The 14,829-nt window shown below is 42.2% G+C and overlaps 1 protein-coding gene across 1 annotated transcript; it reads right to left on the minus strand.

Moving 5' to 3' along the window:
• Positions 1-123: 123 nt before the first annotated feature.
• Positions 124-10,429, minus strand: ube2d2l (ubiquitin-conjugating enzyme E2D 2, like). Its single transcript, XM_080746254.1, has 7 exons — positions 10,082-10,429; positions 3,734-3,797; positions 3,596-3,627; positions 3,235-3,312; positions 2,883-2,988; positions 2,224-2,317; positions 124-1,461 (listed from the first exon to the last, which is right to left on the minus strand). The coding sequence occupies exons 1-7, from the start codon at positions 10,103-10,105 to the stop codon at positions 1,416-1,418; spliced, it is 444 nt and encodes a 147-aa protein (XP_080602380.1). The 5' UTR covers positions 10,106-10,429; the 3' UTR covers positions 124-1,415.
• Positions 10,430-14,829: the final 4,400 nt, after the last annotated feature.

Raw genomic sequence — 14,829 nt, forward strand, 5'->3', positions numbered from 1 at the left:
TGGGCTTTATTTACAATGTTTGCTGTAGTAATAAAGCCTGGCTAATAATGTAAACTTTCATAGCTGCTGTGGTATATGAAATTTAACAGTGCTACAACATCTGTAGTCCTTAATTGCCTATGAACTGGGCAGGGGGGTAATTAACACTTAAAAATGTCTATCGATTACTCCCCCATGGAGTGAATTTGTGGATATTTGATTTTGTAGCATTCCTAAGCCAATAATTTGATAAGACCCCAATGTATCTGGTAGACTCAAGTCTCCATAGGGAACCACTGCAAATTATTAGTTTAGGAATGCAACAAACCAAAATCCATGGATTCAAGTCTCCACACTCCATGAGTTGGAGGTGAATTACTCCTTTAATCTGCATAAAGGCATCATGGAAATGTTTTAAGCTAATACACAAAACAGTTGTGACTGATGCCAAGTTGAATCAAACAAGTGCAGAAAATAAAAAAGATCAATTAGATCAGTCTTGTTTGCTAGCAATTTTATAACCATAAATGAGCAATTCCCATATTTGAAATCAGAAATTCAATAAGTTACATTTTCTAAAGCAAACAGTACATCAAGATTGCAATTTGTTCAACTTTATTGAGAAAAGAAAATAAAGTATCCATTACATAGCAGAGCTATTAGTTGATCGATCAGCCATTGAGAGCTTTGAATAATGAATTCAGTGCAAAAAGAGAACAGTGTGGTGGATGATGGATAAACTAATGGCTCTCCAATCTAAAAACAACCCCCCAGAAAAAGAACAGTAACAAAAGGAAAAAAGAAAACAAGTTTAAAAGTGGACATATTTGCACTCCAATCTCTCATACTCAGCAGCACATGAACCGATTACGTCTATTATCGACATGCATTTTTTTTTCTCATTAACCTGCAGATTCTCTTTTTTTCCTTTTTGCAATTATCTATTCAAACAGTCAGTTTTAATAGTGAGTGTATAATATTCACAGACCTCGAGTTCCCTATAGGTTACTGGTAAAAGCTCACAGATGTGATTGCACCATCTTGATCTCCAGGTCATACAAGACAGTATGACAAGAAACTGTTGGGTGTTATCTTTTTCTTTCTTTTTTTAAGTTGGCACCTTCCTGTTTGGAGCACAGCAAGAGGCTCTTTACAAAGTGGCTGTGGTACAGTTCTATACACATACATGCTCCATGAAGACTGGTCAGCCCTTGGCATCTTTTGGAAAAGCAGAAACGGGGCATGATGAAGACATATCTAAAAAGCATTTGGGTCAATTTAAGTTTTGGGGGGGTAAGAGGGCAGAAAAATCATAAGAAATTACTGTTATTGGCAGATGACATGTGTTGTGGCCAAATGGGCAAAGAAAAATAAAAACAGTAATTGACAGTTTATTCCAGCTATATGATGACATCAATTCGGACTGGAAGCGAGGATCACATTGCGTACTTCTGAGTCCATTCCCGAGCTGTCTTGTTGTACCTGTTGATACAGAGAAGTCAGAAGTCAAACACATAGGCCAAATACGTCAAACCTAACACGGAAAATGCCATGCCTTTTTAATCTTTTGACACATTATCGAAGTCAAAATCATGACCAAGATGCTCACACAAGTCGATGCAACAGCCATGGTCACAACTCAAGTTTGGATCCCTAGGAATTTTCTTATAAAAGATACTGTGAAAGCAATGCAGGAACCTTAAATTCGAGCCAAAGTCCAACACTTTGAATACAGGTGACAATGACCAAACTCACTTCATGACCTCTTTTGTGTACAACTCTTAACATTTGATTTGGAAGCTCATCTCTACAGCCAAGCAAGTATGTGAGCAAACACTTCTAAATAGCTCATCTATGCCCTATTACATTAGTAGAGACAAACGCTGCATCAGTGCAGAGATTTGGATGAAACTAACCATCTTCAACACACAGCCTCTCCCTCCTCCGACATGCGGACTGACCTTACCCTTACAGCATGGCATACTTCTCTGTCCATTCCCTGGCTAGTTTATTATACCTGAGATGAATGAGGAGGAGCAGAACATCTGCTTGGTTAAAAGGCTCCGAGTGGCCCATTTGGACCAGCCTTATTCACATTTTTACCATAATTGTACCATGCTTGTCCTTGCATTGCTGCATTTACCCCCATTGCTTTTTGGAATTTAACACCACATTAATGATAACGCATTCTCTCCTCACTGCCTCAAAGGTTACAGGTGAATTCTACATGTGATGGGAACTTACTTAGGGGGGTCTGTTTTGTAGATGCGTGCGATCTCTGGCACTAAGGGGTCGTCTGGGTTAGGATCACATAACAGGGAACAAATGGACAACAGTACTGCAAGGAGAGAAACACAGGCCAAAATTAAGGTTAACCACTTTCAACCAGTCTTCTCCATTTTGAATATGCAAAACATTTGAATATGCAAAACATTAAACATAAAGAGCCCATTTACAAGTGTGTTGTGCCTGACTTAAGTTGTTGACATGGTTCAGGTTTTGCCAATGGTTGTTATACTGTGGTATGCAATGCCATTTAGATCCAACCATGTATGAAAGTGAAATGGTTGAAGACTACTGTGTAAAGAGGCAGGCATCTTAGCCATGGTTTTGTCACCTCCTCTGTGCATTAGATACTTACAGTAAAGAGTATTTTTAATCCAGTATGTGTCTCTACCTCAAAACCAGGTTAAGTCATTTATAACAGACCACTGTTACTTCTATTGTCTTATAAGTTAGATCAGAGTTGATTCTCCAGATATCAAAGCCATATTAAAATGTGCGGGGGCTACGATCAGGAACACAAGGTACATGTTCACTTTGTTTTGTTCCATGGCTCACACCACAAATAAAGTAGTAACAAAGGTTTGGCCCATTACATAAATATCTTGAGGTCCCCTTACCTTTAGAGATAGTTAATGCAGGAGACCACTGCGATCTCAATATATCCAGGCAGATGCTGCCGTTACTGTTAATATTTGGGTGATAAATTCTTGTGGTGAAGGCCACCTGACAGGAAAGAAGTTAGAAGAGATAAGGATTCATCACCGATTATTATGATTCTTTTTAATGCAACATCTCAAATCACTACAGTAGCTCTTACACACAGCAACAATCAAAGGATGATATGCTGGTCAATGGGTCCACATTGCTTTTGACAATACAATTTAAATGATATAGCAATATATCAACTATATCCATCACACACAATATCAGACTGATATTGGTGGTCTTGTTTTCAAGAGGCCTACTAACCTTAGGTGGTTTGAAGGGGTAATCTGTAGGGAAATGAATAGTCAGGAAAAATACACCACCCTGATAGGGACTGTCATTCTGCAAAGGACAAAAATATATAGATATTACTTGACATTTTTCACACTCACATTTTAAAGCACTGGTACTAACAGATAGTTTTGTTTTACACTGGGAGTCAGGACCTAATCTATTAAATGTGTGTATTTAGGTTACTCATTGTAAATGTCCCTGCCTTAAATATCTGCAGTCTTTTAGTTGCACGTATTTATACATTTGGATCAAGATTACCCTCAAGACTTGTCATGTGCCTTCTTAACAGAATGCATAAAGACATTGTTCCAGAGCAGCATTTGATACTTACAGGCCCCATAATAGTAGCTTGCCAGTGAAACACTGCAAAAAAGGATAAGAGGTCAGGATTAATGATACTTATCAAGTTTACCTTCATGTAATACTGAAGGTTTGTGGGAAAACCAGCTGATAAATCTAGTATACTTACAGTCATCGCCGACTGGTCCTGCAGAACACTGGGCAGGAGGATCCCTGGACAAGTCATTCAGTTCCTGAGACGGAAAAAGTAGATAGAAAGTAGTCATTAAGTCTCAATGTTTTGTTTAATCTAGCGTCATCTCAATAGAACTCCATTACCATTAGTGACATTAAAGAGAACCTGTTCAACCTGATAACAATTAGAAACACTGCCATGATTATTTTTTTTACATTACTTCCTTACACCACCCTATTTTAAAACATGGGAGAATGTCTTGACTGTATTTTTGCTTTCCCATTATAAACTGCAAACTTCTCTGGCAAACGGGTCAAAGTAACATAATGGAATCCTGAAGTATCAAGGACCGTTAATAGTACTGTGTGAATCTTCAATGACCTCAACGATTTAATTCTATGATGAATGTACAGTTTAAAATATTTTCTACATTACTCCTAATGGCTACTTTCTTGTACTGTGTAGTCAACAAGAAATGTGTCCAAAACCAAAATGCTGGTTGGTTCTTTATGACAGACTTGTTGATCTCAGCCTCCCTCAGTCAACTCTTCAGCAGCATTAACCTCAATTTATAGTAGTATCAAAGTTACTGCACAAAAGGGGAAGAAAAAATATTAAAATACCAAAATGTTTTGGCCTGCACAGGCTAAAATGCATTATGATTACATCCCACTGGATCCAGGAGCACCGCCAATACTTTTAATACCAGTAAGACTCCCTAATCGGGAGATAAGCGACCTTAGGTGGCTTATCTCCACAAATAGGGCAAAAATGTGTTTTTCCAAAATCTTCCTGATCCATGTTGATGACATGAGTGTAGACATGCTGTGTAGTGATATTCGTGATTTTAGGGCAAAAACTGTAGGAGCAGTGTCCAAAAATGTGTTTTAAAAATCGGCCTGAAGGTGGCGCTAGAATAGGGCCATGTGAGAAATGAGGGGTGGGGTCTCCGCGTTGCCTTGGCGGACGAATAGGTACCGGCCCCGGCTCTCCCGGACGCTCCTAGCCCGAGTTACGGCATTTTATGTGCGCTGCAGTGGCAGGGGGTCCTCCACTGGGGGCGCCACCACTTTTGCATCCGTTCTGGAGCACCAGGAGTCGGTGGTCCCCGGGAATTCCCCGCGAGCAGCCCCGCTGGGGTGGTCATTTTTGCACATTTGGTCATTTTTTACATCTGGGGGTCCCCCAGGGACCTGGGGGTCCCTGGGGCTCCGGGGGTCCTTGGAGGTTGTAGTTTGGCAGGCAAGGAGTGCGTGTGTAAAATCTGGCATGGATCGGTCAACGGGTGCGGAGATACAAGCAGGGAAAAAGTGTGACGTGTGAGCACATTTGGTCATTTTTTACATCTGGGGGTCCCCCAGGGGTCACCCAGGGACCTGGGGGTCCTTGGAGGTTGTAGTTTGGCAGTCAAGGAGTGTGTGTGCAAAATTTGGCATGGATGGGGGCAACGGTTGTGGAGATATGAGCAGGGCAAAAGTGTGACGGACTCACTGACTCACTCACTCACTCACAGACAGCCGGTGGAGGTTTTGGTAGTAAATGCGACCTACGGTCGCAATCACTTTTCTTTGTGAGCACCTGTTCGTTTTCTTTGTCAATAGACGCAATAGGTTTGTTCGTCAGGTTGGCATACTATAAATCGATTATGTACTCAATGCATCAATGCAGAATCGTCCACATCACAAAGAAAGCATCTTAGAATTGATCAATTTCCTCAACTCTGCCATGAACGTGACTCCCATCAATGACTTAATATTGTATCGTAATCGTACATAATTGTGGTGTGCCAAATGTGAATGCCCCTCAACCAGGAAATGTGAAAACAGAATATGGAATTTGGGTTCGTTCAGCATCCTCGTACTCATCATAACCATCTGAGCAGCCATCAGCTATGTAATGCTGGGATCCCTCCCCCTTTCCCCATTTTTGCAAAGGAAACGGGTAGAGAGAGAAGTGCTTGGTGAAACTGTCAGAAGGAGGCGACCCGCGCGTTTCCCAACAAGTCTGTGGCCATAAGCTAGATGCAGAATAGACCAACATTTTTTTAGAAGTGAACATTTTTAACTCTGACCCACAGAAGCAATCTTTGCTTCTTGGGGTCACTGGAACAAATATTTTGCGATGGGGTCCATGGCTAAATACACATCATTTTGGGGGTCCTTGACATGACAAAGTTTGAGAACCACTGATAGCTACACATTCAGAAAACCGTTAGGATTTAGAAGATGTTTGTAGAACGTGCCTATCAGTGGTTAAGGACCCCCAAAATGTGTATTTGGCCGCAGACCCCCATCTCAAAATATATTGTTCCACGGATGGACACCCCATCGCAAAATATTGTTCCAGGGAAAAGTTAAAGATGTTCACTCAATTTTGGTATATTCTGCATTTAGCAGAAGGCCACAGACTTGTTGGGAAACGCGCGGTCGCGTTAGAGGGGTGGGGAGGTGAGCTCAGGTGACAGGTCTAAGTAGCCTGTTAGATGAATCCACAGCAATGCTGCTTTTTAACACGTTTTAACACATTACTCATGCGAGCAAATAGTGACATGCCAACTTAAGCTTTTGCTGCAATTCAATATATCATCACTACTCTCAACAAACATACAAGATCCCATTTAACCATTTAAAAAGTATTATTGAAACATGAAAGCTTTAGCTATAACCTATTCATAGAAAGATCAGGAATATCTGGGAAACCCTGAACACTGATGTGTACTTCTGACAGAAGAGGAATAAATGGTCAGTATATAGAGAAACAAGCTCAAGGCTCTCAGCCCTTCTTTCAGCCAAAACTAAACACATGTCCCACCTACTGTGGGTGGGAACCTTTTTGCATTGCTCCCCTGGTTTATGTATCCATTTCCTGCTCAAGATGTCCTAAGACTCACTGGTCATTGCCAGATGTAAAAACTTCTGCCAGCACAGGGAGTGTTTATAAAACCTGATAAGGTCAAAGGTGAAAGCCAAGGCAATTAGATTCCAATTGTAGCATTATCAGGTATGCTTTTAGAGAAGAATATCTTATGACTCATTGCATGCAAAAACATTTATGGCTTACTTTGCTTACTGATAGCCACACAGGCATGAATGAGTTAATTGTTGCTCATTGCTGACTGACTATTCTACTAAAAAAAAACAGGACCATAAATTGTATTGACCATAGTCAGAACATCTATTTTGCCCTTACATGAAGTTTCCCCTCACCAGAGTATTACAAAAGAGCAAATTGGCCACCATATTATGATCAATTGTCAAGTCACAAGTCAAATCCCATATATTGCAATTTCGGATCTCTTAAAATTTGTGTTGCATTAGTTTAGTAGAGTTTAGTACAGATGGAAGACTGGGTTTCATTTGAAGTCCTAAATTGCCACGTTGAGAACCAACACAGGTGTTTCAATGTGTCTGATTGGCATAGAACTAATGTTCTACACCAATCAGAACACCCGTGTTGGTCCTCAACATGGCCAGTGTAAGCCTACAAATGCAACCCATGAGTTGGTCACAGGTACTGTAGTCAGGTGAGCCTAATTCGTCAACCAACTGCATCTAAACGTCTCAGTGGGTGTGGCAGGCAGGCTTATAAATGATATAAATTCAAATTAGTGCCAATTTCACTAGGCAACAGCCACCAACTGTTTGCCATCTGGTAACATACAGTATGCTCCTGGATTTGACTGTTTCATTACCAGTCCAACATTTTAGCACACGATCTCTGAAGAGAGGTCAAGTAATTGGTGCAGTAGAAGAACTTGTCAACCGGAGCGTAATGACAAAGTAATTGCCTGGTAGTGGCTTCTCTCCCCATCCACATCGAATTAAGTTTATCTACCTGCCATTTCTTTGCAATTAAAGGACAACTCCAGGCCACACTAAACATGTAGGCTCATTTTCCTACTATATTGATCCCAAATGACTGTCCATGGGCCGGGGTCCAGTTTCCCCAGCAGAACCAAGCAGCCCTCATAGCATAGAGTGGAAAAAAGCCTATGGCTTTTTACGCAATTCTTTTGCTGTCAAGGTGTTTTTGAGCGTAGGTCACACCGTCTCCATAGCGTGGCCGTGTGTATCCGTCCGTCCGTGTGTGTCTGTCTGTGTGTCTGTAGCCTCTGGTGTATGTAGCCTGAGTACCCTGGGTGACCAGAGAGGTGCTGTTGAGTCTAGCCTGGCCTGTGCATCAACTGCCCCACACACACACACACACACACACACACACACACACACACACACACACACACACACACACACACACACACACACACACACACACACACACACACACACACACACACACACACACACACACACACACACACACACACACACACACACACACACACGGGGGGGAAGGGGGAGGGGGGGTTGGTGGGTAAACCACCGCTCAGTTCACACGGGTGTGATTTTTTTGTTCATGAATGTGTTCCGGTTGTCTCACATGAGCTGCCAGTCTCATAAATCATGTTTTGGGGTGAGCATTCGGCAAAAGTGGCTGTACTGGCCAATCACATCGCGTCTTTTCCGGGACTTGGAAAAACACAACAGTATGTTAGCAGAGTGTGGCGGCTCGTGTGGGACAACGATGGCATACAGTAGATGCGTGTGTAATGACAACTAATAACAGATTTTTTTTTTTTTAAACACTTTTGACCGTAACAAAGTGTAAAAAGCCATAGGTTTATGGGCTGCTGGGTAACGCTGGGGAAACTGGACAACAGGGGCATTTCTGCCTAATAGACCACATGGACATTTGAGATCAATATAAGTAGCAAAATTAGCCTAAATGTTATTTAGTCCTTTTAGCATGACATATTGAATCCTCTTTATGACTGTGTTCAAGACACTAGCTAAACACTGGCTGTTTTACATAAAGGAAAACAAGCAAAACGAGTTGGACTGAAGTGTTGTATGGCGTTACAGGCATACTATGCCTGAAATGCCTGATATGACGACATACAGGTCTACACTACAGTCTCTTTTAAGTGACTGCTTCTGACTAAAGGCTGTACAAGTACCCTGTGTCATACACAGAATCACAGATCAGATGTTATCAATTCCAAAGGCAGCTCCGTCTCAGCATGCAGCTTTGGCTTCAGCAATGGCTTCAGCAATGCCATCATGTGCCAGGCAAGTTTTAGAAGGTGCTGATAGCTGTTGTAGAATTAGACTTGGGCACACACAGCAATTCCACACCATTATAGTTAGGTAAGCAGCACCACAGGGCTATTTTTATGCCTTGAGTCTTCTGGGCAAAGCAGGGTCGAGCAAAGGGAGAGGCCAAAGCAGGATACAGCCACGTTGAAAGAAGAAAACACTTCTTGTATGACAGGGTTTGTATTTCAAGCCACAAGGAACCCTAACTGAAACTTTGACATGTGCTGCCTGTATGTAAGTGACATGTAGCCTAGCTTCGCACTTACCAGCTCATGTTACATGTTTGACATGAGAGGCGAGAAACAGTTGCCACACAAATTAAAACACTTGTGTGTAGCCCAGTGGTACTCAAGAGTGGATTTCAGGGTCAATTTTGGGGTTATAAATTGACCCTTACAAGGACCCGTTAGGGTCCATTTGTACACTGTTAAAGTTACAGGGAAGACCTTCAAATTTCAAAGTTTGAGAACCACTTGTGTGTAGCCAACAGCATACTGAACAGTAAATATTAACGTCATAATAAAACGCCTATATGCCTTCAACATTAATAGCCATGTGTATTTTGAAAAGGAACACTCAACACTGTTGCCAATTTCCCCCATCACGTCAATGTAAAGGGGGGGGGGGGGTCTAAATTGACCCATACAAGTCTGTAACTCTGACAGCGTACAAATGGAACCGAAAGAACCCTAACGGATGCATTTGGTTTCATTTGTACACAGTCAGAGTTAATGGGAGACCTTGAGATTTTAAAGTTTGAGAAACACTTCGCTGAATAAAAAGGCCTCGCTACAGCTGACGTTACACCAGTAAATTAAACCATTGTTTGGGCTAGGCAGGGCTCCACAACAGTTTGACACATAGCTTAGGCCTAGAGCTCCATATTGTCCAAACACTTCGTGTTAACGTTGAAACGTGGAGCTATAGTCGACTTGCCCCATTTAAATGTAAATGTAACACCATTAACACGGAGAGACCCTGCATTTATTGAAGGTTTGCGCTCGAGGAGGACTTGAAAGCTGTGTCATTCAGCTTCAGTGTGGTGGAGAAAGACAGCAAGCTAACAGGCTAACGTTAGCCACCTCAAATTCGACAAACACTTTGTGTGCTTTCACTGAACTGAAAGCGAAATGAATTTACACCCGGGTTTGATTTACAGATAACGTTAAACAAAAGGGAGTGGGTTTACCTTGTTAATTCGCTTTAAAGCCATTGTGCCTGGGTCTGGGTGAAGGGGCCGAGGGCTGTCGAGGAGGACGAGGGTAGGCCAGCTGGGGCGATGCTAACTCGCTAGCATCTAGGAATTAGCTAGCTTTTGTGGCTGGCTTTTACGCGCTAGCTATCCAGGCTACACATACGCCGGTTAAACAACTGAATTACAGAGACGCCTTTACAAATCCTATTATCCTTTTATGTTTGTATGTCTTATCTGTAACGCTGACTCAAGAAGATTTGACTCTCTCCGACACGACGGCGTGGCTTCACGCTGCCCACCACCCAACCAAAGCGGCTTCTGTTCAGACACACACCAACCGACCGACCGCACCGACTCAAAATGTCTTCCGTAGCAGAAAACACAGCCGCACACGCACAGACTGTCTGTGAGCCACATTAATGTCAGTCACCGGGGTGCGTTCGATTTGTGACACCGTGAAACCCGGTGCAAACCAATCAAGGAAGTGGCCAATCAGCTTGATATGGAAACAATGCTTTCCATCCTCTATGAGTTAAACTGAGTCATTGTTGCTGCATAATAAGTTTGGCACATTAGGTAACACTTGTTAGACGGGTTTGCTCCAGTCTTATCATCACCCCATGTTTCGACATACTGTTCCACAATGTAAGGAGTCAGAACAGGAAGGAAGGAAAGGTGGGTAACTAATAACTAATAAAAGTCTGGGTTTCCGAGGCTACTAATAACAGTTATGATCTCAGTTGATTGCTCAATCAGTGAGTATCTGTGACTGTGTGTGTTTTTGTTTGTATGTTCGGACCATGCTTGGCCAGAGAGAGAGAGAGAGAGGCCTACACACGCAGTATAATAAACACAAAACCAGTAAGACACCCTAAGGGAGAGAAGCGACCTCGCCCTAAAGGTCGCGCACATGGGCGCTAATAGCTTCGCAACAGCCAGACTGGGAGTTCTCCATAGACGATGCATTACGCGATGACGTAATTACTCACTTTGACTGACCGGTCCATTCAGTAGTCATCCGCGCATCAAAACATAGTCGGGAGAACATCAAATACGTCTTTTCCAGACAGAAATTCCAAAGGTGCAAACTGTTGTTCGTTTTTAAGTTATGAGATGCCGTTGATTTCAGATAAAACTTCGCTTAATGCAGCTTTTATTTGCGATTTGTGAACTCGCATCGGACATGGGGTCCGCCATGTTTATTTACAAAATGCGAGAGCTGTAGCAGCCGCTCGACCAATCAGGAGCGGTGTGAGGCGGGTTCGCTCGAAATGCAGCCTTTTGATTGGAAATTGAGAACCAATTTTCTAACGACTGTGACCTTTATAAAAATAATCGATTCAGACAAATGAAAGAAAACACATCACAGGTTATTTCCCGATATCTTATTTTCTGATTTGCAAACAATATAATTATATTGATGTCTCACGATAACAGAGTACATGCCTTTCATTGCCTTACTTTAACCTGCCACTTGGAGGTGCTATTGTGCATGTTAACCCTTCTTGTGCCTATCCCGAACAAGTTGGGATATTTTCAATCCAATACAATATTTATTTTGCTATTTTACGTACCCTGAGCTGCTTGTAGAGATGTGGGTGGTCCTGGGTCGTCCTACGCTTTCCAACGAGTGATGATAGATGGTCCGACGATTTATTCCATTGAAAATGGTTTAAAATAAAGTTTAGAGCCCCCCCAAAAAAACTCAATCTATACTGTCGGCGGCGCGACGTACCTATCCCGATCTAGTCCGGGATATTTAATAAAATGAATTAATTAATCAGAGGCCTCAACGAAGCCCCGGTTTAAATTTCCATCCATGGCCGGGGCCGAGACTCGGCCATCCACGGCCGTAATCGGGCAACAAAGTTTTTTTGCGACTAAAATAGCTTCAGATCGGGCTTCTAAAAAATAAAGAAGCTAATGGCTAAGTGTTAGCTGTGATTAGCGTCAGTGACAAGGCAACAGCCCGACTTTAATAATCTTAAACCATGTTATTTTACATCGTTTTTTGGCAATAGTATAAAGTAAACATTACAGAGACTTTAGTTGTCACTGCTATTGAAACCAATGTTATTTAAATCGCCCGCTTGTCACTTTAGAGCTGAAACATGGGTCATGTGACCAGTTCATTTTCTCACCCCTCGGTGGCACCACTCTCTCATTTCAAGTCACTCTGGTTAGAACAGGTCAGCTATATCTATATGGGTATTGACCAGCTCCATATATGGAGATCTAGGTGATGATCCAGTCGTCTCCATGTATGGATATCCAGTGTTTGGTGAGGTCAGTGTCGTGATCTTTATATGGAGATCCAGGTGATGATAGTAGTGAGCACAGCAGTCTTGATTTGCAAATGAATTATGTCTTGGCCATATGGAGTGTCCATGTCGGGCAACCACACTGGTTAGACTGACACATGTGATGTCCATATATGGGCATTCCCAGATATGGGCTTATATTGATGATGGGCATAAAGGGATTCTATTAGTGTGGTTGCCCTATCAGATGCATGATCCAGTCGTCTCCATGACATGTATGGATATCCAGGGTTTGAAGAGGTCAGTGTTGTGATCTTCATATATGGATATCCAGGTGATGATAGTCAGCAGTCTTGACAGTCAACAATGTGATGTCAGAACAGGTCAGCTATAGACATTGAGGCGTTATGGACGGACTACTGACTGAGTCACTGATGGACAGGATCTGCCGTTATTTCTAGTAAACTGCAACCTACGGTCACAATAACTATACTGTAGGCCTATCTGGTATGTAAGTATCTGACCTATATTGTATGATGACCTTAGGCACTGGTGCTAACATTGGCACAGGCACCCGATCCCCAAGTTATCATCCCATAGATTGGGATGAAATCAGCAGCAAATCATCCCATAGATCTGGGCCAGTTGGGCCCAAGCGCCCCAGCTAGATGGGGCGTTTGGTTGATATCTGCCCATAGATCAGACTGTTTGGGCGTTTGGTTGATATCTGCCCATAGATCAGACTGTTTGGGGCAAACCAGCTTTTGTGTCACGTTGTTTTAGCGCTGGTTCGAATCTGGGGAGGGGAAAAGAATAATAATAATGACATTATTTAAATGTACTTTTCTCCGTGGTAAATTTATGATAAGGTTATATGAATATGGGCATTGTATGGCTCAACAGTTTAAAGTTTGTTACAGTTGCTATGGCAACCATAACAACGTGATTTCTTTTTGTTTATGTTTCTTTAAATTAATTCCCCTCCAATCCACAAAATGCAGCTTCTGGGTGATTCCCCCACGGGATAAATAAAGGAATCTATCAATCAATCAATCAATCAATCAATCAATCAAGTTTATACAACACAGCTTTTTTTTTTTTTGTCATCTTTTTCGAACTTGTTAGAGTCTGTTTAGACACTTCTCTTGATGCATGAAGGAGCATGGTAGTCTACTGGTTGAGACGTTTGACCTGCAATCCTTCTACTTGTCCGCAGGGCAGAGGTTCAATTCCCAGAAGGGGTTGTGAATGGAACATAATTATTTGAGCACATGGTTTCCACATTCGCTTTTTTTTGCTCAAAGGGGCTTTTCTAAATATATGTTATAAATATTGGTCCATAATACGGTTTTATATAGGTTTTACACTAAACAACCACTCGGATATTCATGATTATTCTGTCCAAAGAAATCACAATTTACAATATTATCGCGATAATCCTATCCTAACATCCATTATCCTGGGGCGGAAAATTAAACATGCTAATTTAATTGTTTTATTGGCTATATAGACTATTCTATATCATCCCTAGCCCATTGGTTCTCAAAGTGGGGTCCGGGGACCCCCAGGGGTCCTTCAGGGAGTTCCAGGGGATCCCCAGCTAAATGATAGTTAGGAACCAAATGGACCCTTATGGGTCTGTAACTCAGAGAGTGTAACTCAGCTAGCCTACACTCTCCGAGTTCAATTAATATTGATTTTACAATAATAAATGGGGTCATAGAGATTAAATGGGGGGTCCGTAGCCTAATGGAAAAGCAAACTAGGGGTCCTTGAAATTAAAATGGTTGGGAAAATCGGCTGTAAAAATCTTCTCTTATGGGGGTCCCCGGCATTACATTGACTCAGTTCCACAGATAGGCTACATGTTGTGAAAACAGCAGATCTACAAGCTTGCAAAGGCATTGCCATTTTTGAGACGCCATTTTATTATTCTGCTCCAGGATTCTGGCTACCCCCCCCAAATCACATGTGCGAAGTCCGAATATGCAGGTTTTATTTCGATGCACCAACAGGAAGTGCCTCAAACAGCCACTTCCTGGTGTGTTTCAGGCAGTTCCCGGAAGTAACCCTGGAATTTTACCACTCCCCTAGACTAATTTTGGGACGCAAAGTCGAATGGTACCAGTCTTATGTCTGTACGACAACCAGAAGTGCCTCAAATAGCCACTTCCTGGTGTGTTTCAGGCAGTTCCCGGAAGTAACTCTGGAATTTTACCACTCCCCTAGTCTAATTTTGGGAAGCAGAGTCGAATGGTACCAGACTTATGTCTATACAACAACCGGAAGTGCCTCAAATAGCCACTTCCTGGTGTGTTTCAGGCAGTTCCCGGAAGTAACCCTGGAATTTTACCACTTCCCTAGACTAATTTTGGGACGCAGAGTTGAATGGTACCAGTCTTATGTCTTTATAACAACCGGAAGTGCCTCAAATAGCCACTTCCTGGTGTGTTTCAGGCAGTTCCAGGTCAGTAGGTGTTC

The sequence above is a fragment of the Nannobrachium achirus genome (assembly GCF_963921795.1).
Source record: "Nannobrachium achirus genome assembly, chromosome: 17".
In the NCBI taxonomy this organism is placed as follows: Eukaryota; Metazoa; Chordata; class Actinopteri; order Myctophiformes; family Myctophidae; genus Nannobrachium; species Nannobrachium achirus.